The sequence below is a fragment of the Fulmarus glacialis genome, unplaced genomic scaffold (genome assembly GCF_000690835.1).
Source record: "Fulmarus glacialis isolate BGI_N327 unplaced genomic scaffold, ASM69083v1 scaffold36741, whole genome shotgun sequence".
Lineage (NCBI taxonomy): Eukaryota > Metazoa > Chordata > Aves > Procellariiformes > Procellariidae > Fulmarus > Fulmarus glacialis.
Genome location: NW_009191547.1, coordinates 31,527 through 56,109, shown reverse-complemented (window position 1 = coordinate 56,109; position 24,583 = coordinate 31,527). Strand labels below are relative to the sequence as shown.

The following is a 24,583-nucleotide window of genomic DNA, read 5'->3' as shown; positions in this document are numbered from 1 at the left end:
AGCAAAGAATAAAATTTAGCTCTCCTGACTTTGAGTCTGACATCAACTAACAGGTTACTACTTCCCCCCGTTCTCCACAAGTGTGATGTTTCGCCACTACAACTTTCCATAATCATTAGGAGAGACTCAAAATTTAGAGGAATTGCTGGACATCCTGTTCCTGGAACACAGTGGGCCAGATTCTGCCCTTGGCTGCAGAGGTGACAATTCTGGAGCCACCCTGCTGTACCTGAAAACAGGACCAAGCAGGATTTGCGCCATGGTAGAATGGCTGCCAAATTCAGAACACTTGTCTGCCCATAGCAGAGACTCTATGCTTGGTATTTAATATTAATATTCAGCTGGGATTGAAGACATTTCCACACAGAGCATGTCAAAGATTTTTGACTGAGTGCCTACTGGATCCAGTACAGAGCCACAAGAAATTCTGGCTTAATCCTCAAAACAAGTTTATATACACCAGGAAAAGTCCCAAACTGATGCTGCCTCTGGTTTGGAGGCTGCTCACTGATATTAACGCAGAAATAGCTGCTCCTCTGCACGTGATACATATTCCCACACTGGTCAGGTTTCCACTGAACAAACCAGTAGGAAATGGTAACCTGCACCCACTGGACGTCACTGGGAGCTGCTTCATGCTAATACAAGAGAGACGGCTGAGTGTGTGGGAGTCAGGGTGACAAAAATGATGGGAAATGGGCAGTTTCTAGTCCATTAGAAGTTGATTTGCTACTTCTCTATGCAACCTTTTAATGAGGTTAATGAAGGCATTACAGAATAAACAAGTCTTCTAGGGAATCGTAGTCCCTTCTAGGAACCTTTCAGGCATCCTAAACTCAGGAGGTAATCCAGAACTGAATGCTTATTGCAGTATCAACTCTCCGATATGTAACACAAGGAGGGGAGAGCAATGCACGTTTGTGGGTTTTTTTTTACTCCAAGACATTTTAATATTAAAGGCATCACTTTTTAGTAAGTACATTACCTTTTCAAGGTGCATGGTTTCTCACCAACAAAAATCCTTCTGGATTTTCCACTGTTTAGGTATTTTCCAGCCACAGTTAGTAATGTTCCTCCAGATTTGGGGCCATAGGTGGGAGAGATACTTGTTATTACAGGATTCTGAGCGGGGGTAAAAGTAAGAACAGTGGATTGTTAAATTATTTTCAAAATGTGAAGAGGAAGAATCTTAAAACATTTATTAGCATTTCCATGAAGTAATCATAAAGCAAACAGGAATATAGAATTACCATACTGGATTGGACTCATGAGGAGTTTCCTTCCAGTTAATATTGAAGCTAATTTTGAGAATAAAGTTTTAATCATAGTGCTTACCACGTACGAAAATGTATTGAATAGTGTTTTGTCATGTCCAACAGAAACACTACTGGATATATTAAAACTTGGATTTTTTGCAGCAGGAACTGTGCATTCCAGCCTTTGGAAAACAAGGAAAAAGATGGGATTACATTTTTTTTCTGGCTTGATTTTTTGTATTAAAATAGAACCACTTCAAATTCATAATAATGGAGGATCCATACTAAACAAATCATCAATCTATGTGCGTCAGGGACATTTCAGAAATAACAGCTGAAAGAACTGTGGTCATCTTATTTAATACTAAATACAAACACTGTGGTGTTTATACTTCACCAGAGAAAATAATTTTAGTATATCAAATAAATTTCAGAAAAAAAGAAGAATGCTAGAGAAAACAAATACCTCCCATTCAATGGCTGAGTTGGTTTTTGGAATTTTCCTTTGCTGCCAAATTTTGGCAGACAACAGGATTAGAAAAAATGCATCATATACACAAGTTTGTTGTATAAATTTAAATATTACCAAAAATTAAACTTGAACTTTTGTGGCAGCATGTGTCAATGTATTACATTACATTTACACAGTCTCATATATGAGCTAGTCTCCTTAAATCATTTTGTTTGCATTAGGACTGTTCAGAATAGCAGTTAGGAGAGTGCTCAATACTTCTGGAGGGTGATCTTTTTGCTGCTATATGTATGAACAGGGAAGCTGTGCCATGATTTGCACATTGCTTTGGTAGTAGATAGTCATATGCTTGGAACTGAGAGAGGATATTCATTGAACTTCCTATTTCTTCAAGATAACAACCGGAATAACCTCTGTCTTAAACTTAAGCCATTATCCCACTATCTCAGATACTTATTTCTGAGGAGGAGGAGGAGAGGTGCAGCTGAGGGTCATAAGCCTCTGGATGACGAAATACCTGCATCTTCTCACATTTCTCTCCAGCAGCTTCACAGACCAGGAAGACGGAGGTGACATAAATGAACCCAGCAGGATCCCGGCCAAAGGAACCTGCCCCCTTTTCAAACCTTTGAATAGTTTCGTTCTTGCCAGCTCCCACAGATGTTGAACAGCATTTCGCAGACAAACCAGAAAAAGCTGCTGCAGGAGCTACTGGCATTAACTAGATTTATTTGATCTCCATTTCGAGCATTTTTTTCTTGGGGAGCTTATGAAACCAAGGGATTGTTTCCTGTTTGAAATTTCAGAATCGGAGATGACACTTGTAGACTGAATGTTTATATCGTAAAAAAAATCCATACCACATAAAGAACATCTGTGTAAAAGGAAATTAATATTTTAGGTTTCTTACTTGTTTTTGTTGCTAGATTTTGCTTCCAGAGCACAAATTTGTCCTCCGATATGGACTACTGTATTTTTTAATTCAAATCTATTATTTTTGCTGAATCCAAAGTCCCATCCACACAGTGTCAGTTTTGTCCCGCCTTCTAAGGGAGCGCTGCTCGGGAAAATCTGGCAAAAAAATATTGTGTTAGTTACATCAGGTATTCTCGAACTTCAAATGGAGTTAAAGAATGTGCAAAGGAATAATTTTAGAAAAGCATTTCTTCTGGTAGACTGTGTCCTAGCATTCATCTTAATTGTTCTTCACCTTTCATTTGTCACATTATGAGCTTTCTCTGACAGTAGCAATAAATAACAAAACCTACACTAGAAAGCTTTGAAGGATAGTGTTTAGGGGCACTGAACAAGCTGTGCATTGTAACAGTCTTTTAAATCCTGCCGTTCTTGTCTTTCACATCTTATTTCTGGCATGTTAAACATACAATGTACTTATTTTGTTAGAAGCTGAATGCTGAACACAAAAGAGCCCCAAAAATGACCATTTTTTGTCACTTTGATGAAAGTCAGGTTCAGAGTGAAGTGGCTTCAAAGACACCATAATCCAATATTGCATTGGCTGTGATAAAGTTAACGTGACTTCTGCTATTCTTTCCTTAAATCTTTTACATTTGGTCACCTCTAATTCCGAGTTAAAAATAAACTACCCCTCAGAAACACAGAGACAATCTACAAAGGAAATGCTTTTTTTTCTGTATATTGTAAATTGTCCTGTAAAATATAACAATGGTGGGAAAAATGTAGGAACACTATAGAAGTCTTACAAAACTCAGTAAAAGTACTGGTCAGTACTGCCAGTAAAAAAAAAAATCAAAAAGACATTGGTTCAGGGTTTATGGGGACTTTTAACAATACTGCATAATTTTGCAAACATACCAGTACCACTGGACAAACAACAGAGAATGAAAGACTGAATTTATACTTGTGGTCATAGTGCCTAAATGAATTAGATTTAATGCTTTAGTGATAGTAATTTTGCCCCTAAAATGCAATACAGCTGTGCCTTTCAAAGGACCCGACTTCATTTTCAAGCTGAAAGGAAAGTGTTTGAGAGATACTTGGCTATTATTTCATCTGGAAATCCAGTAAGACAGCACATTTCTTTTCAACTCTCTTGTAGCTATACTTCAAGACTCTCACAAATGAACTATTGTAGATAGAAAGGCAGCTGAAGAATACTTCAAAAGAATTATACCATATATTCTATACAGGGAAATTTACTGCCCCCATTAGAAACCAGACAAAGAGTCTGATCTAAAATGCACTGAAGCCAGTAGGGATTTTTCCTATTTTAATGAGCTTTGAATCAGCTCTAAATGACCAAAGAAGAGGGAACCTATGCAGGAACAGTACTTTTGCACAAATCCCATAAAAAAAGGAGTGATGCTCGCACAGCCCCCTGACACACAACACTGCAGCTAAGAGCGTGGCGTCGTACTGTACCCTGTGGAGTCTGTGCTATTCCCAAGTTTAACTTTCCCTTATTTCTTTGGTTTTTTTTTCTTTGAAATCTGGATTGACTTCAGATCCTAGTTTTCCACTCTATTTAATATCTCAGCACACTAACTATTTTTGGAGTAACAAAACCCTACCAGAAACTGAAATTGCTCTGTGGGGGTACAGGATGTCTCAATGTTTTGTACAATAGTGCACTGACGTGTGGCATTTGAAGAGTTTGAAATGTAATCCATAAGTTAGCAAAATAAGGGTGTTAAAATCAGGCTTCACAAAGCCTTACAGAATAAAAAACGAAGGCACTTAACTGGCTTTGAGTGATCTTATCTGCCAAAAGAGACTTTTGATAGCAGCCCATGTGCCTTAATTGAGGGAGAGTGAAAGTATTTACTACATTCTGCCAGCAAATTTAGAAGGCAAGACCTCTAAGTGGATAGCAAAAAATAAACCAAATCTTAAACTTTTGTATTTAAGTTCTGCAGAAATTCCCTCAGAGTGTTTTTATTCATGTCTTTATTTTTGTTCCATTTGTTCTGTATGATGAAACCTCTGAAAGTCAAATGTGGTTTCCCAGACTTGTTCATGGGACAGTCAACAGGAATGAATAGTGAACCTCTTGGACTTTGAACTGAGTTATATGTAGGCATCTTCTGTGTGCTTACATCGCGCAGGTAGTAACAGAAAGTAAGCAAAATCCAAATCAGTTATAAATGCTATGAAATTTAGGACTCAAAAGTTCTCTATAGCAAGGAAACTCCACTAATAACATGGAGCAAGTCCTGCTGCAAAGCCTGCCATTCTGCTTGTCCCTGCTGCTCTCTGGACTTGGGGTTAAGGGAGAGAAAGTTAACTTTTGTTTTTCTTTTTTGGAAAAATTTTAAGCATTGTGTTTTCCTTTTGCTTACGCTGACAGCCATTATGCTAATATCCACTCATATATTTTATAAATTGTTGGAAGAAAGCATCTATTTATTAAAGTTTCAACGGCCCATTCATTTTAATTAAGAGGCAAGAACATGTACAGGCCACATGTGAAATTTCCAGCAAAACCTCTGACCTAAACAGGCAGCAGAAGGCCCGATGTTCTTGATACGTCTGAGACAAAAGCCAGCTAAAATGACTCACTTTAAAAACAACAAACCATGTCAGGTTTTTAATTACAACAAAGAATCGAAGGGGAGACCAATTTATTTCTTCTTTTACGCCGTTCACCTTTCAGCACGACCTGAACGCTGCACGCAGATGCCTGCAATTTGTTCCAGCACCAAGTGATCTCCGAGGAGACTCCCTCGAGTCCCCTGGCTTTCCTCTAGCACCGCTTGTACAGGCTGACAAAACGTGCCGCGTTGCTGGCAGCGGTGGTGGATGGGAGTGGGGTACGGTGCTGAGGTGCGGGGTGGGAGCCGGGCTGTGGTGGGGACGTGTCCCGGTGCCAGCCCTGCTGCACTGCCTGTAGCAGGGGGATGCCTGGGCAGCGCTGGAGCTCTGCACTCCCCGCAGGGCTGGGGTGCAGGGCTGCTCCCTGCCACCACGGCTCCAACGAAAAGTGCTTAAAGCAGGGCAGAGAGACGAAGGATCTGCAGGACTCCATGGGAAAACACTGTGTTTCTTCTCTGGCATCCCTCATGAGGGGAAAATCTCTTTTTTTTTTCCATTGTGCACCACTCTGTGTAATAACCTGGGAAAACTTTGTTGAAGACTTAGCTAACGTCCATTGGACCAGACCCTCGGAGAAGCTCTGCGTTCCCCTCAGGTTAAAGTGATCGTATGACATATCTCAAGCAATCTGCCCTTCTGAAAGCCACAAAATATTAGAGGGGGTTTGGACTGAGTTTCAGATACTATGCAAAGCAGGTCATCCTCTGTTTGTTAGGAACAAAACAAGCTTGTTTCTCATATTTTATGCATATGGGTTTAAAGACAGATCAGAAGATGATGAATAATCTGTTTTGTATTTTTTTCAGTAATAATGTTAAACGTCATGGTCCAGTAGAGCATGAAATCTGTCTTAACAGCTAGCAATCCGAAGGGATTTAAGTACTTAGCTGCATTTTTTTCCTTAGAAGCCTTCTAGAAGCAACTTCTACCAACGTGGGCACGCTGTAATTTGAGATTCACTTTAAGATCCATCAGTGCCACAGATCCATATTCCTTACAGGGGTAGACTGGGCTTGTGCTGAGCAGGCAGGGCTGAGCCACACGGGGAAGGGGAGCACCCGGCCGGCCCCACGCCTGCTTCCACTGCCCCACATCCAAGGCAGGGTGATTCATCCCAGATGAGTCCTCCTGCGACTTCACAGGGACTGCAGAGGTGGCCTTGGGGACGCACCTCGCAGTCTAAGCATCTTTGCATGGGCTCCAGGTGCTTGCTTCTTAAAACTGCTGAGTGCACACACTCATAATTGAAATCAAAGAGGGCTATATGAGCTGAGCACCTCTGAAAATCAGAAACTAAGCAGTTCAGAGCCTTGGAAATCTTTCTGGAGGCGTGGCAATACATAGCCACTGCTGGAAAGTTTTGCCAAGAAAAAATATTAAGGGATGCTACTTGTGCTTGAGCGCTAGGAAAGACAACAAGCTGTGCAGTATAGGTGTGAGTAGCTTGGTCCTGCAGAGGTATATAAAAATTTATCGGGACTAATTCTCAGTGTATCCCTTTGAATTGGTGATTCATAGTCTCATACAAACTAAGGCCAGAAAGGACTATTTCATCATCTAATACAGCCTTTTTGAAATAAATGTGTTCTTGTATAAAGGGAAAGTAAACTATTCACATTCTGCGTTAGCAATTTTTTTACACCTCCTTTGCCCAAAGGTAAATGGCGATAGAAGGCAAGGCAAACACACACACCCCCCCCTTTCCATCCATTTTGGGTTTGATTCCTATAATGCTTCATTGTTTGTTCATTGAATTTTGCCTGTGTTAGTCCTAAATTTTGTATCTGAAAGATATCTGAAAGAATCTGAAAGAAAAATACCCCCTGTAACATGTGTTTCTAGATTTGTTTCTAGATTATTAGCAGTTTTGCCCGTCTACTCTTTACAAAGTTGTTGCACATGAAATCATCTGCCCGGTTGAAAGAAATACATTATTTATTTAAAAAAACCTTTTGTCTCCCTTTCTCTCTGAGACTTTAGCATGTCAAATTTTCATCTCCGTTTGTAAGCTGTATGCCCATAAAGGAAAATATATTTTTGACTACACAGGGTAGTTTAAATGCACTAACAAAAGTAAATGGGTATAAGTGCTACCAGAAAGTTTTATGCTTGTCCTTCCCTCAGTTTTCTAGTCCGTTAACTGCCCTATAAACCTCCGCCTTCACAACTACGTCACACTTCACGGGATAATTCGGTTACACGTACAGCTGGCCAGTATGGATCCTGCGTTAACCATAGCTAAATTAAAACAGGAACGTGCCAGTGTGGCTCTCTGCTCGTCCGTGCGGTTTCGTTCTCGCACAGCCTGGATGGGCTTTGGCCGGCTGGCAGCAGCCTCCGGCTGTCCCGTCCCAGGGAGGGGTGCAGCTAGAGGCTCGTCCCCCTTGGTGACGAGTGGACCCATGGGAACAAGGAGCCAGGGAAAAAACGTCTCCCCCAGGGTGGTGTTTTGGTTGACAGAGCTTAGGTAGGGGAGAGAGGGACTTTTCCCCACAGGGAAACACCACCCTTTCCTCCAACGCTGGGGCCAGCATGGGGACGGATGAGGAGCGGGGGCCGGAGACCTCCTGCGTTGGGTCAGGCTGTGGCAGCCGTGGGCGGGAAGTGCTTTCCTCCACCTCCTCCCTTTGAGAGGGGTCTGAGAGGAAGAGTGATCCTTTTTGTGACTGGCCTTTCCCGTCAGACCCCTGCCAGGCTGGCTCAGACCCATGTTGTTTCCCCACCACGAGTGCTTTGCAGGCCGGAGGCTCGCCCGTGGCCAGCCAGGCCGATCACAGACCTGTCCACTGTCAGCACCTGAGCCCGCAGCATTCAGGGGGAGTACGTGCATCCAGCCAGAGGCTTTATGGACACTGAGGCCGAGGGGAAGTCGAGGAGAGCAGACACTTCATTTATCATACTTGCATAAAAATAAACAGAAAATGTCTGCAGAGCGCAGACCGCGTTCTTCCCTCAGAGATAAATATGAGAAATCCACCGTTTTACCTCGTACACCCTAGGCAAGCAGGTCTCCCGGGTCCAGGTGCCGCCAGGGCACTCGGGGGACCTGAGGCACTGCTGGCGGCACCAGCCACACTGCATGAAGGGAGGTGCCAGCAGGCACTGGCTGCAGGACCTGAAGTGATGGCAGCCCGGCCCCTTCAGCGGGATCTTCGTTATCTGTCGACGGAAAGACATGATGCACAGACCCTTTTAATACACATACGAAGCGGCAAGGAGAGTCTCTATTTATGCAATGCGCTGTGCTGCTACTCAGATTTCAGATGTGCAAGCTGCGGTTCGACTTCTCTTTAGCTGAGTAATTATAGGATCTTATAAGTAATTTAATTGACATGATTTTAAATTCGCTTGGGAGAAACCCTAAAGGCATCTTAATGTTATATACAGCTACTACCAGCATCTGGTGTTTACAGCAAGATAACATTTTTTGCTGATGGAAAAAGAAACAGCAGTGTGCTCTTCCCAATTTTGCACTAGTTCTTGGAAAAAACTGTGTCTCAGTATATCTTAGTCCATACGTCTGTAAAAATAGGCATGATGGCTATTTCAACTTTGGTGAGGCTGTATTAATATCTGTGACACACTTACAGCACGTGACTTCCCATGTACTTGTTTTTTAACACCTATCATCAAAAACCCCATACTATGCCTAAAATATGAACTAAAATTTGTATTATTTAAAATATCAGGATAGTTATGATAGTAGTCACTCTAAATATATAAGAATTATTTTTAGTCAAAATATTAAAATTAGTATATAATTACATTACTATATAAGTACATCATACTTCTTTACACTTCAGTACCTTCCTTAAACTTATTTCGGACATTTTCTTGAAGATTACTTTTATAAATATCTCATACATTTCTAGTAAATGATTAATAACCATCTTTACTAATGGCTGATGTATTTCTGTAAATTCTTATAGAACTCAAAGGGTCAAATTATTGCTTACGATTATGGTTTAGGATTATCTGTAATATTATCTGCTGATGTTTTAAACGCATTCTACAATGCATATCTACTTATGACAACAGCATATTTATGACAGCTCTTCATCTTTTATTAACCCTTTGTAGACTACATGCTAAAGCAATCTTCAAACCTTACTATGAATACTGACTCCCAATTTTAAACACACCCACATAACTCTTGCACACACACCCCTCCTTAAAAAGTTATAATGTTATGACACAAACCAACAAAAGCCAGGAAACTATGAGCACCATTCTTTCCTTAAGCCATTGTGTGTTTTTTCTTTGCAAGCACTTGAATTTAGGACAGGGTTTCAGCCTTAAAATTTGCATTTCCTGGCTTTTGTTGGTTTATATCACAGCTCTTACATTATTTAAACATTTCTCAATATTAGGCTGTCCGTTTGTTTAGTAGGGAAAAAAAATCTTGGAGGAAACTTGCCCCTCCAATGTTCCCAAGGGAATGCCAAGGCTGGGAGGATGCAGAGCAAAAACCAGCAGTGTGAATAGTTGCTCTTACTGAAAGTTGCTGCTCTGACGGCAGGTTTATACGGCGCACAGAAGGATTAGATTATGAACCACTCACCTTTTTCCCAGTCACTACCAGGGTATAGCCATCATCTGCTAATGAATTCTCGACAACAACTTGGGGAGAGACGGGGTGGGAGTCTAGCTGAAAGCTGACATGTGGAGCTGTGCGTTCTGAACGGGAAACCACTATCTAAGAAAGAAAGAAATTGGGAAAATCAGCAGGCAGCATGTGACACAAATGCATGCTGCTCAGCGGTCTCACGTTCCTACCACTTCTCTGCTTGCATTAATTACTTTGCATTACATTGCATAATATTTTGCATAATGTTCCATCATGATCTGATTAAAGCACTATAAAATCTACTTTATTCAACACAGCAAAATCATGGCTGTTGGAGAATCCTCAAAACACATCATATTTATTAAAATATGAAGGGGTCATTGCATGTTTTCTAGTCCTTTAATTTCAGGTATTTATAAATCAACCGTCAGCCCTGTACATTTAAGAAAGAAGAATTTTATCTGCAGCGTCTATTTAAAAGAATCTTAAAACTCCAGGCCTTCAAAAGTCAAAGATATTTCCATTTATTTTCACTTTGGTCCTTCAGTTTGAAAAGTAAATTTTAGCCTGTGTCAATAGTATCTGGTCTCGATGCATGTGGGGCCATTAGAGTGCAAAGCTATGGCAGGCGCAGGTTGCACTGTGAGCAGCTCTACAGAGCTGCAGGTACATGGACCTCGACTCCCAGAGCTGGTGAGGTGGCTATTGCTACAGACGGGCTCTTTGCAAGACATGGCTGGGCACCTCGAGATCTGGCTCCTGCTGATTTCTGTGGGAGCCGGGTGTCCAGGACAGAGCACTCAAAGCACCTCTTAAATGACAGGGAGAGCTGGAGGCTTCTCTGGAAGATGTTCCAGAACAGGAGCCTAATTTAGTTGTCCTGAAGCTCCTTTGCAAGAGCCCTCTCTCTCTCTCTTGATTTTAGGAGATCTTAGGGAGATTAGTCACACCAGTATGAAATTCCCCCACTAGTCATCTCTCTGCATCTTGAGTTACCTAAATACTTCAGAGAATTTGGGCCTATTCCTGCAAACACACGCTTAACTTTACTACTGTAACTTTGTTGACTTTAATGGCATGAGTCATGGCTGTTAAGCACAGGCATAAAGCATCTGCAGATTGGGGTGGATATTCGATAGCAAGATTTTATAGGCTTGGGCCTGCAGTCCAGAAGGATGTGCGCTCAAATGTGATAGCATCAGGCAACAAAGACAGAGGATTGTTTACATGAGGGAAGATCATGTTCATGTTTCAAAAGCTGCATCACGTGTAGTTTACTTAAGGAATTCAGATAATCAACGTTTGCTGAGAAGTTGAGATTCAATGGGGTTCATTATTTAAAAAGATTGAAGCCATTCTGGAAAAAACTTGTATGTCAAATGTTTAATTTTTCACCATAATGAAGCTTTTCTTCTGACTCCGAAGGCAGCATCAGAACAGCTAGGACATTGACTTACACGATTTCACTGGCTTTTCGCACTGCCAAGGTCTTTCAACAAGATGGCTGACTCCAAAACTAGACTTAGAGATGCTGTAATTACAGCTGATGTTTTGTTGTAATTCAAGACTTAAATAAAATATATGACCAGTTAATTTGTGGCATAAATGCTTCACATCCCAGAGGTATTTACAGTTTGGGGTTACATTTTTCTTTAAAATGAAACTGGCTTTGTTAAAGACTTTGCTATGGGTTTGTTTCACAGTACAGAAAGTGCAGCTTTTAGAAATCAATAAGGTCTGATCATTTTCGGTGACACAGAAGTATGGTCTCTGACTCAGTCTATTAGGGCATGAGCTCTGTTTTTATATTCAGGACAATGAAAAATAGAATGGACTGCAAAGCTGCATGAAAAAGCTTGATTAATGTTGGCATTATGGGGAGAGGTAGCACCACAGCTGCAAATACCTTTTTAGTTGATCATTAGCCGTGTCTCATCTCGAATACCCACTGCTATAAAATGCTAAGAATTCTTTTCTATCATTAATCCAGGCTTCCTCCTATTGCCAAGCATTCTTTCTGATTGAGCCACAGTGTTAACCCTTTAAACACATCTGCGTTGCAACCTCAGAGCAATATATGAAAATTTGGATCCCATCTCTACAATCTTGGAAAAATTATTCGCTACTTTAAACACTGACCGACCTTTATTTTACTGACGCTGATAGTCAAATCACCTGCTGAAAGCCCAAGTGAATAGACTTTGACCTCTTGACATACAGGGAGCTCAAATTACACTTCCTAACTCATTTGGGACTATGGAATAAAAGTTTGGAGTTTGCTTAGAACTAATCTACCAGCCTACAGTGCTGCCGTAACAGATACTAGATGCAAAAATGCTCTTTTTGGTCTATATAACTCTGCGGTATTTGCATGCATCAGCCCAGTCCTTCAAATTCTATCTTACCCTTATCCAACATAATCCTGAAGTAAAAGGCAATTTGAAGACAGCTTCTACAGGAGGAAGAAGAGGCTACTTAGAACTCCACTGTCGTTCTCAGAAACCTCTGATTTTTATTGCTTGGGACTGCGCTAGTATGCATACGGCGTGGCTTTAATCTACTGTGGACACACCACCATACAGGGGCTACTTCTGCCATGGAAATGGTTCAGTGCTACAGAAGGATTTCTCTTTACACAGACTATAAAGAGCTGGTTTGGTTTTGTTTTTTTTTTTTACATTTTCATAATTCATTTAATAACCAAGCATTTCTCCAGAGCATAAGAGAAATGAAAGTGTATCTATGTGCCTGCACTCAAGCAGTTAGGAGAGAGGGAAGGTCTTGCACAGAGAAATGACTAGAAGAGAACAAACAGTCGTTAGCAGTAAATGGTCAGTCCTTGCAATAATGAGAAGTCACCAGAGGTGTTCTGCAAGGTGTCTGTGCTGGCATCCATACTGTTCAACATACCCATAAATGAGTTGGAGAAGTGGTTGAGCAGTCCAGCAACAAAGTTTTCTGATGATCTGAAGGTATTCAAGGTGATAAGGATGACGACAGACTATGAAGGATGGCAGAAGGACTTTACAAGACAGCATGTCAAGGCAATAAAATGGCAGGTGAAATACAACAAAGATGATGAATTTAAAGCGGTATATGATAGATAGTTCCATGAAAACATCATCTCACTGCTCAGCAGCAGTCAAAAACCCAAATAGAACCTTAGGAATTATTAGAAAAAGAGAACAAATCAGAAAACATCCTGGTGTCGTACAAATTCATGGCTTGCCCGAGCCTTGAATTATCTGTGCAGTTCTGGTTGCCTCATGACAAAAAGAGTATGTTAAAATGGGAAAAGGTTCAGAGAAGGGTAACAAAGATGATCAAAAGGTTGTAATGAACAACAACTGAGTAGGGTAGGTATGGAAGCGCTATGAAAAAGATGTACAGAATCATGAGTGCGTAGAGACTGACCATTTACTCTCTTCTAATAAAAGTACTAAACACCATCAAAAGACAGAAGTAAGAGTCAGGATCAAAGCAAACGAAAGAGTAAGACTTCCTAGCAATATGTGATGATGTATGGAACTCCTTGCCACATTAAGGATGTGAATGCAAGAGGAATACACATTCAAAGGGAAACTCCACATGTTCATGGAAAGAGCTAAACCCGATAGCTCAGGAAATCCCCAGAATGGAAAATAGTTGGAGACTTGAAGCAGAAGGTATTACGTATGTTGCCGTATGTGTCCCTAGGCATCCACTTGTCACCACTGCTGGAGACAGAGCACTGAACTAGATGGACCCTTCGCTTAAACCCATGTGGCTCTTCTGATGTTCTTACAAATAACCCTTCCGAGAATCACATTCATTATCAGTAACTACAACCCCAGACATCCTTCTCAAAGCAAACACAATACTTATGTCCCTCTATTTAAGAGAAAAACAAAAAAGTATGTGGTGTTTCAGCATAGCTCAAAGTACTTGCATGAAGATAAGAGCCAACAGTTAACTAATTAATGACTATATTAATTAATATATCCTTTATACCGGAAGTCAGTGATCACTTAGGTCAATGAACATTAAAATAATTCATTTAAATATTCTTTCATTGCCATCAGCTAGTATTAATGTTAAATAAGAAGACTTGACTCTAGGTTCGTTTACGCGTAATATGGCAAATTAAGACTGTAATAACTTGAGTTGAAAAACAGCATGCAACAGCTTCTTTTAAAAATAATTCCGATGCTCAGTTCTGCTAGTCAGCAGGATTGAATTACAAATGTTACTGTCTGCATGTTGAAATATCTTCTGCAAAAATGAGAAGCCTTCTAAAAGCAATCCCATCTAAGTATCATATTGTTATTTTTTCCCTAGATGTCTGGCAGGTGTAGGCCATTACCCAGCAGAGATAGGCTCAGGGTTAACTTTATTGTGTAATGCCTCAAATGCCCTGGGATATGCAATGTAGCCTTGCAAAGGGCACATATGTAGCTCTCTAAATGCTGTATATCATTCTAATCCATGGAGAGTATAATGGATCTCCTCTGAAGGGTGTAAGATTTTCTACTCAAACTGAATATTAAAACATGTGTGCTCTCAAAACAGTTATTTGGCAACAGGTGTTAATTTTAATTTGACTATATGGATTTTGCATTATGCAATATTTGATGTTTTTTCTGGGAGCATCAAGATACATTCTTTACCACCAGAAGGAACTGCTATTAGAAAACTGTGAAAAGTTGAGCTATAGATATGAAAATGTTACTTATCTAGAGTTTGCCACAGTTTTCTGTTGGTTTAAAAATGACAAAGTGGGAAAGATTGCAACTATTCGCATTCCTACAAATGCACGTGTGCATAGTTTGCATTTAGCTTTAATTAGGTCAGACTGCCAGTATGGAAAAAACAGATGAATTGCTGGACCACAGAGGCAGGACAGCCGCAGGCACTGAGGACAGCCTTTGCAATGACTCCGTGGGTATCCCATCATCTTTCCTCCTGGCTCTGGAAGGTTTAAGGTCCGTGCACATGTATTTCTTGACCTCCTCGCACTTGCTTCCAACATGGCTTGCCACTTGCACTGGTGGGTTTTGTTACGACTATATTTGTCTAGTGGGACAGGAACTAGATCAAAAGATGTTTGATCAATTCGAAGGTGGAAATGACTTCCAGTATGCTGTGGTATAAACTGGATTTGAATCACCATGCTGAAAGATGCAAAGCTCTGTACTTCCTTGTTCTGTGTCAGCTCATTTTGCTGATGCGCACCATGGCTTGGTGGATTCCTGGAGAGGCGAGGCCTTGCCACTTTGCTGTTTGCAAGAGGAGAGCAATGCTGAAGGCTTGGCTCTCTTCTTGCTGAATTCTGGGACAAATTTTACCAAGCCTTGACTGCAGTTACAAATAAAAAGCAGATGTGATTATTTTTGTCTACACTAATTTCTGTAGCATGCATTATGTTCCCTGGCATGTAATCTATGAAAGCAGCTATGACACACGCTAATTTCTCTCTTTTCAGGGAAATGAGATGTGTGTGTTAAAGTTTGGTGGTGGTCGTAGTGTTTGTTTTTAATCATAAGTGTTCCTGGGAAATGAGTGTGACTACCAAGTGTTCTGTCTACTTGGATGTGAAAGACAACAGGTTTGTGCTCAGCCTGTGAAAATCTGCCAGACCATTGATTGTGCGAGCCCAGCCCCTATTCCTCATCAGACAGCATCAGGGGCACCAAATGAAACGATAAGGCAGCAGGTTAAGGAAACCCCAGAAGAAGCTCTTCGTCATTCAAACCAGAATGAAATTATGGAAGCCATTGTCACAGAGTACTGTAGAGGACAAAACAACAAATAATTTCAAAAAACAATAAGCAAAATTGATGGAAAAGAAGTCCATCAAGGACTATTAAACACCAGATGTGGGTGCAATTTCCAACTCGGGGAATCTCTGGGCCACTGAGTGCCAGAAGCAGGAGGGTACTGGGAGGAGTATCACTGTGTGCTTTTACTTGCCTCATACCTCTCCATTATCCATCTTAGCCCCTGCCAGAGATAGGAGACTGTGCTCCTTGAACCTTTATTCTGACCCCATATATCCTTTCTGAGCTAAAAATATGGTTAAAAATACCGGGATATAATGGGTCACTAGAATAAGGCTTATTATTATTCTGTATTGTTTCGTGTCCAACAAGTGCAGAGAGGCCCTGAGGAGGGTGAGTGGCCTGTTGTCTGATGTGCTCTACTCCGACGAGACCTATCTGTGCCATCATGCTTTGGTTCTCGTGCCCTAAGCCATTTTCAGTCCAGAATCTGTTCAGACATGACAGTGCGTGACCATGTTTTGCTAATGCTTGGCTTCTCAGATAGAGCTGGCTCATGTCCAGCTAGATTGCACAGGACTGCAGCCAGCGTGTGGCTGACTGCATCTCAGGGTGTATATATACCCATGGGAAGACCCTTTCCTTACCTCCAGGAGCAACAGGACGGACATCCTACTGCCCCGAGAAGATGAGAGGGCGCACGGGGGAGCTCCTCACTCCGCATGCAGCCCAGTGCTGCCCCACTGTGCACTGAGTTTCACTGGTATACTCAGAAGGGTGAGATGGCCCTGCTGCCAAAATTGCATCTAAAGAGAGCGGTTGCCCATAGTAGTTGTAAAACATACAGTGAAAACTTCTCTATCCCTCTCTTCCTTAAGAAGGTCACCAACAAGCAGTGCATTTCCTTGGGCTTTACCTCAGTGAGGCCAACTTCAGGATAGGGACCACATGCAGTATTCTGCTTCCAAACCTAGTGTTATGCTGAAAACCAGCCTCTGCATACGTCAAGGGCATCGGTCTCTTGTTCATTGTTACGGCCAGACCAAATGTGAGCTTTTCAGAATAGATCTTGTAAAACTTTCCCATATCCCACTCTCCCCAGAGCTATCAGAAAGATTTCCCCTTCCTGAAGAACTTTGCTCCTTTCTTCATCACTCAAAAGTCACTCTCTGAAATAATACCAAGCTCCAGGCAAAAAAAAAAAAAAAAAAATCACCTTGGAACTGAGCAAAACTAGAAGACATTTTATCTCAATATATCATGTTTTTTTTTTTTTTTGACAAACTGTAATTTCCCAAAATACTGGCTGGTAATGAAAGTGCCGTTTCCAGTTGTGAGTCATATTCTCAGTGTAGCTTCTTTGGCTTGAGCGGAGTAAGGCTGCTTTACACCAGCTAAAAATCTGATTCCCCAACTACAGCAGTGTGACTGGGTGCTGTTTTCTAATCAAATAACCACTGTGAAATACCTGATTCACTTTGCACCCAACAGCTGTACTTTCAGCCTGTGTTCCCAGTCACACTCTGAAAACAAGCACAATAAGAAAGGCCGAAACAGCTGCAACTTCTCAACAGAAAAAAAAAGAAGGGGGAAAAAAAAGCTTGTTGTCAGGCTCCAGCTTAGGAAGGAAGTAAAACCATTTTTCTTTTCCGTCTCATGCATGTCAGCTGTCTTAGAAAAATTATTACTGCTCTGTTTTGTAACAGAAACTCCACAATATTTGGTAAATGACAAACTCCAATCTATTCATGGCCAAATACAGATTTAACATTCTGATGCAGCCAAAACATGCTCAGTATGTCAATGGGCTGCAATTACTCTCCAGGAGAGCTTTGGAATTCACCTCCTGGCCCCAATTATCCTCCTTAAAAGAACTCATGAATCTTCTGTATTTGGACCATCCAGATCAATTTGATTTTAGTTTTAGATTTTGGCTGAAAACAATAAACATTTAGTGAAGGAGGCTGTATTTCCTTTCCAGTATTAGTGCCTTCCAGAGCTGTTTAAGGGAATAATTCTATTTAATTGAACTAAAAGCACAAGCAGAAAACAACAGGTGACTATTTCGTGGTTGGATAAAACATACCTGCTTTTGCATTCTGAATATCACTGGCTCCTCAGATGACTTTTTTAAAATAAGCAAAATACAGGCTATATTCTGAGTTGGGTCACTAGCACAGTTTTGATGGGTAATGCCATAAGTTTCAGTGGAATCACTTGTAAAGATAGGAACTATTCATTGTGATACGTCTCTAAATACATCAAAACTCCAGAATCAGGTAGCCATCATCTACAGAAGGAAAAAATTTGTGCTCAGAAACTACATGTTAAACCTTCTGTTGACTTTTGCAGCAATGCTGTGCTACAGTCATGTGGTAAAGAGAGAAAAATTGATGGAGATGGAAACAGAGGTGAGGCATCAGTAGGAAGGCAGAAAGTCATGAGCAGAAGAAACTGCAAAAGGAGATGAAAGACAACAAGAAAAAGGAAAGAAAGGAAAGTAGGAGAATCAAGTGGTTGGCTGCTGATCAAGTATAAGCAAATATAATGGGAGAATATGAGAAACATTTTCAAATAAATTTCTCTCAGGTTGAGTATAGGTAGCTTGCTGCTGCATCTATTGGCTTCCACAGCGCAGGCTTGGAGCTTCAATTCAATTTAGGTGGCATGATCGCTATGTTTTAAACATCCTTTTTTTCCCCACAAAATGTTTCATAACAATTAAAGGAAACCCTAAATTAATACACCAAAATGTGAATTAAATGTTCATTACTTTCACCAAGCTGTTTCATATTTGTGCACTTCAGGGTGCGGTTGTCAGAGACAGAGGTACTGTACTACTATTTCTTTTAATCTCATGAATGACTGCTAGTGCTGAAATTTATGTCACAAACTAAATTGTCTAAATATGGTAAGATTTGGTATTTCAAAGAGGATACAAGATGAACTGGATTCACTGGAAGGGCTGAGCTGATTTTCTAATTTTAGAAACCTATATATGAATATTTTTTTCTTTTGCTGTTAAATAGTTGGCATGAAAATATGTTCACAAGATATTAACACAATATAACCATGATAGGTAGAATTTTGCAGCTAATTTTCTCTGAAAGCTTACCTACCTCTGAAGGGATATAGTCAACTCTGAACAGCTACAAGTTGCAAGGGGATTGCACAGGAAACTTCACAAAGAGCTAAAAATCTGAGTGCAAATGACTGTGCAAAAGTGAGGTGCGTAATAAGTGAAAAACTGAGGATTCTTTGCAATATGTTCCAGTAGATTTCTGAATGAAACAAAAAAGAATATTACATTTCTCTGCTAAAAAATGTGGGGAAATGCTTGGGGATATCTTTTTGATAAATTCAGTCATTGTTAGATTATTCTGATTTTTTTTTAACCCATTTTACTTCAGTAATGGTAATTTAATAGCTCAATTTTTAATGATCGCCATCTCATTGCAGTTAATAGCTATATTTCCATAGAAACACAGCAAATCTGCTTTAGTTGGGCATTTTCTAATGAGCATGTTTGAAAGCACTTCCTAGATAACTATTAGTGAAAAAAAAAAGATTTAATGTAAGTGAACACTAAATTCTGCAAAAAGCTGTGTCTTCTGTATCCTACAGATCTAGTATCCCTTTCAAGATCATTTAAAGGCAAAACAAATACTAACCTTTTTATTTGGAGGTAGCGTCATTAAAAGTAGTCAGTATGCTTATTCTCCTGCTGGTTGCACCAAACCCTCAAAGAAAGAGCTCCTATTTATTACAATATGAGCCCAATGCTGACTTCCCCCTATAGCTCAAGCCAATCTAATTCAATGATGAGAATATTTCTGCTAATGGCAATGTGCAGTTTACACAATAGCCTTTCTTTTGATCCATAACTGAAGCTGGAATGGGAAATGTATTCTGGAAATATTTTAATTGTTCCTTGAGTTGGGCAAACCTCTGAATGAAGTGTGTAGTGCAGGACTTGAATGAATAATTTAAAGAATGTTACAAATAAAAATAATGCTGCCTTGCGCTTTCTACCAAAGCTCCCTAAAAGCTTTGTGACAGCCCAGAATAAATGCAGCGAGTAAGACAGTAGTTGTTATTAACTGTATTTTGTAGATAAGGAAATGGCTTCAGAAAGGTTAAACAAATTGCTCATGTTCGCTGTGTGAACATTTAAGAACAGAGCGAGCATAGGTTGCTCCTGTGCTTAGTGCGTAGCTCTTTGCATTTGCCTTTCCTGCACTGAAGACAAACTGCAGCTTAAAGTTACCAAGATCATCATGGGAAGTTCAGGTAAAACTGGCAGGGTTGTCATTGAACATTTTGTTAGATTCCTATCTTTTAGGGGGAAAGAGAAATACGATTTCCTCCAGTTTTTCATCTGTCCTTTGTGGTAAATCACTTTGACCTCCCTCCCTGTAGGAGCATTACGAATTTTGCATTATGGGGCAGGTTCTGTGTCCAGTCTGTGCAGAAGACAGAAGTGGAGGTACAGGATTCCCTTTGTCCAAAAAGGCTGCCAATAGTGGGTTAACAAATACTGGGGACAATGTGTAACCCTACTTACTGTATGTGGCAAGGACAGAGAATGAGGAGAAGGGAGAGAAGAAAGGGAAGGCTTGTTAGTTCATCTTATCTGATGACTTATACCACACAAAGATTCTTATAAAAAGGTGCAAGTGCCAAGTGTTTTCTAATGGAAGGTTTTGGGAAATGGGAAAGCTGGAAGGGCACAGCAACTCATGATGGCAAATCTCATCAGGTTTCCGTTAATGATGGTTGGGGGACAACGCTACAAACTTTGATGACTCTTTGCAGCCTACAGAGCAAGAAGGGCCAAAGACTGCAATACTTCAGGAAGCCCACTAGAAGACAAATAATACTGGTAGAGTAAAAAGACACAGGTCTTTGAGTGCAAGAGGGTCCAGGATGAGATGCACATCCAAGCTGGACCCTGTGGCAGCTGGAGAAACCAAGCTCTCCAAGGTGGTCACTGCCGGATGACAGTGCTTGAAATAAGATGGGTGAATAAAGGAAGCCCTTGGTGCTTTCAAAGTATTTTGTCTTCTGATGTTTGATTTTGACTGCCTAGTTTTTAAAAGATTGTTGGCCCTATGGGTTAGATTTATTTCGTTAGTCACCTACAAAGAAGTCATGTAGTGTAATCTACCTGTCTAGATTAGTTATATACTCAGTGGAGGGAAACAGACTTCTCAGGAGGGTGACTGACCACTTATTATGGAAAGCCTGCTTTAGGACAGGAAGAAATGCTGTCCAAAAGAACAGAGTGAGAAGAGAATGAGCAAGAGCCCAAAAATCTAAGATGCGCTCAGAAAGACTTGAAAGTAGGTGGAGGAGGAGCTAATCTGAATTCTAGAGCTGTGAGTCACAAGCTATGGGTACATTAGCAAGTAATTTGGTGCCAGAGGAGTGCATCAGTATACAGAAACAACTAATGCCAAGGCTCCTGCTTTTACACTATAAACTGCCTCGGCATTTTACTTTGAACTAGGTTTAATCTGATCCTCTAGACCAAATGACCATATGAAGCGTATATCTGAGGCTGTTTGAAGAATCAATCACTGTTTTGGACCTTTCTGCCCCAGCTGGGGTTGGAGCATATTTGATGTGTGTCCAAGACAGAGCTTTCAGTTTAGTTTCCTTTGATAGAAATCTAGTTTGTATGGACCAAAACTGCTCTGTGAACTGAACCTTCTGGACTAAGTGGAGATCATGGTGGAATTTGCTCCAAAACCATTGCTCCAAACCACAAAGCCCATGTAAACACTTAAAGTGCTGAACGCTCTATTAGGCACTTTGTTTATATTCCAGAGGCTCTATTTTACTCAGCAATTTCAATTTCCTAATGCCCTTTTAAACTGGGATAATACTGTTCCTCACTTTTCACCATCCTGCTAAACTCCAGTAGGTTTTTTTATCGTGAAGGTGTCGTAGTAATATTTACCTGCATGAAGCGGCCCTCCGAAGTTCCCAGATTAGCAACGGTAAGGTTCCCTTTGGTGAAGACAGATATCGAAGTTAACAGGACAGTGTTGAACTGGCCCATGAACAAGTCAACCCTCTGCAAAGGAGTCGTAACTTCTAAGCGATATTCATCATCTTGTGCTCTGCAGTATGAAGCATTTCTTGAAAAAGCCTGTTAGAAAATGAAGTACAGATGAGTACTGTCTTTATGAGTAGGAATAGATCTTTGTCAGAGTGAAGTCATTTAGCACAAATGCATTTGACCAAAAGTATTTTAAAATGTTTCAAACTTAATTGCTTCATCAGTTATGATGTTCCATGAGGAAGGCAACGACTTCTTAATGTTATGGGAATGTTTCTTTTAACTTTATTTTATCCTGTCTGTTGGGAATAAGACATAGGGTCTTTATTTAACCAGATGATCAAGGTATCCTTTCTCTTAGTGACTTCCGTAATGCTGCTTCTCCAAGGGTCTCAGAATTTGACTGCAGAGCCTGCCCAGCAACACACCTGCTTCTAAAACACGATTGTCCAAAAATGTTGCAACTTTTTTATCCTTTTTTTGCCATAAAATAACAATTTCCAGTATTCCTCTCTTTCTATACTCTTTTCAACTCCTTTTTTCAGTGATAAGACAGAAAAGGGGAGAAAAAGATGGAGAAAGAGAAAAGGGAGATAAGCCAGGAAAAACATGTTTCTGATTATATATTTAAATGAAACTATGGGGAAGCCAGCTTTTCATAATTACTTAGGCTATTGTATTGATCATCTATGGCTCATGCACTATTTTGTCCAATCTCTATATGTCTTGAGTGTACTATAATAGTTGCTGCATTTGCAGGATTTTCTCTTTCAGTTTGGGAATAGATTACATGTTTTTAATTTTCATTGGAAAAATTCTTGAACAATACACTTTAAGTTATCTCCAGAGAAGAATATAACCTGCTGTCCCGACAATTCAATAGTAATCTATTAACTGATAATTCCATTACTATTGATACTACATCATCTGTTTTGGTGAGATCGTACAGATAATAACCAGGAACCCCCTGAAGGATCTCTAACCAGTTTAAATTTGGCAGTCATCTAGCATGTTCCCACTGTGACATACTTTATGAATAAACATGTAGGGAGATTATAAAGGATCTTATGGTGGTTCCCTCTGTTGAAATCAATCGAGTGCTTCGTTTTTCCTAATTTTGTTATTGATTTGTTGTTGTTACAAATATGTTTTAAAAATTTTTTTAAAAAGCTTGAACTAAACCTTTTAAAGAAAGTCAGAGTCTTTCCACTAAATTCAATAGATCTGGGTCATACCCTTAAAGAACAAGTAGGACTAAAATTTTATTTTCTTATTTTCTTGATTCAGGTGGTTTTCCTTCTACTACCTATAATCGAAGTACTATGAGAAAGCAAGCAACGGACCAAGAATTTCTTGCTGGCTTAACTCCGGTGGATTCTGGAGAAAAAACAAGGCATTGAAAATGCTATTAACAAAATGTTCAACCTAATAGCTCAGTCCTTTGCTGTTGAACTGTAACGTTTCTGAACTGTGCACAGCAACAGCACTGGCGGGTGAAGTTTTCTAGGCTCCCTAGGAGTTGCAGTCAGCTGTGGTGCCAGCTTTTCTCCGGGTGCACTGTCAATTTACTGTATCATTTAGGTAAAAACCTGCATAAGACCAAACAAGAGCAAGTGAAATCTCTTTGCGCTGCCTAACAATACAGAAAGAAAGCTTCCAGATTAGATCTGATACAGCAGTGACTTAACAGTTTGGTTATCCACATGCTAAAGTGTTTGCTGTATTAGTTTTGGTATTAACTGTTAAAGTATGGTGTGTTTTGCTTAGCAGGAACTGAACTAATACTTTGCACTAGGCACACTGAACATTCATTGAATACACTTTAAATATTTTTGACTGATCAACAAGGGACAAATTTAGCTTTTCTTTGCTTTGGCCACCAAACAAGCTAAAAGCTTTATTCTTTTGCACTCATATCCTATCCAGTCTAAAAGTATTTCTGAAACATCTGTGCAAAGATTACTCATACAATGAGTATGAATAGTTCAAGTGCAGAAAGATGTACAGTTTTCATGCTTTTTGAAATAAGGCAGATTTCTGAATTTACCCTCCCCCAACTTGGGATCTCTGCTCTTTGCTGTAACTCCTTCTTTTCCATAAGCAAACGACTTCGGGGAGAGATGTTTCTGTGCTAACCTTAAAAAAGTACTTCCTCCCATGTAGTCATCTTAACACAATTTGAAGATCCTGACACGCCTGTTCAAGCTCTTTCTAACAAGTGGCTAGATTTTCCTGCTTGCCCCAACACCTTTCCTAGCTTCCCCGAAGTCAGTTCAGCCACAAAGTCAGCTCAGCCTTCCTCAGAGATGTCGTAATTTTGGGTATCTGCCCAAGAACCTGCAGACTGTTCCACATATGGCGCTCTCAAAACCTGGCGCTTCATGGATTGACCATAATGTAAGGTTAGGTCTTTAAGAAATAGGAAGGCTTTGATCTTTGAGTAGAAATGCAGAGATTAAAAAGCTACTGAGAAAACTAAAGGAAGATTGGTAACACGGAAAACTTCGGCAAAGAAGCTGCTTTAAATTAACTCTTTGAAGCCTGAATCTCTCCCTCCCTCCCTCTCTCTCAGTATAAACATAAGTATCCATTTGGCTGTCAATGTGGAAAAATAACTGATGTCAGATGATGCACTCTGGATATTATGCCAAGTTCCAGTGACAAATCACACAACTATTGAAATGGACGATTAGAGAGCGGGTAAGTGCTTGGGTTGGGCTATATTGCTTCTCTTGTAGGACAAGAGGTGCCAAGTGTGTGTGTGATTCATAGCGAGGGCTTTGTGAAGCTGGTGTAGGTGTGCCACTGGAATGCAATGAGGTGTGGGCAAGCCCTGTCTTTCGGCTGTGTCCAGAAGGGTAGGAGATAACCAATGCTATCTTGTTTGTTCATAGG

General features: G+C 40.4%; 1 protein-coding gene across 1 annotated transcript in view; it reads right to left on the bottom strand.

Annotated features, from left to right (window-relative positions):
• The window catches only part of MET (MET proto-oncogene, receptor tyrosine kinase), a 48,715-nt gene that overhangs the window by 11,717 nt on the left and 12,415 nt on the right, over positions 1-24,583 (bottom strand). The window contains exons 2-7 of the mRNA XM_009586739.1: positions 21,587-21,778; positions 9,863-9,997; positions 8,287-8,460; positions 2,639-2,799; positions 1,336-1,438; positions 986-1,122 (exon numbers count right to left, since the gene is read on the bottom strand). Of these exons, the coding sequence (XP_009585034.1) occupies positions 986-1,122; positions 1,336-1,438; positions 2,639-2,799; positions 8,287-8,460; positions 9,863-9,997; positions 21,587-21,778 (902 nt within the window). The remainder of the gene's footprint in view (positions 1-985; positions 1,123-1,335; positions 1,439-2,638; positions 2,800-8,286; positions 8,461-9,862; positions 9,998-21,586; positions 21,779-24,583) is intronic.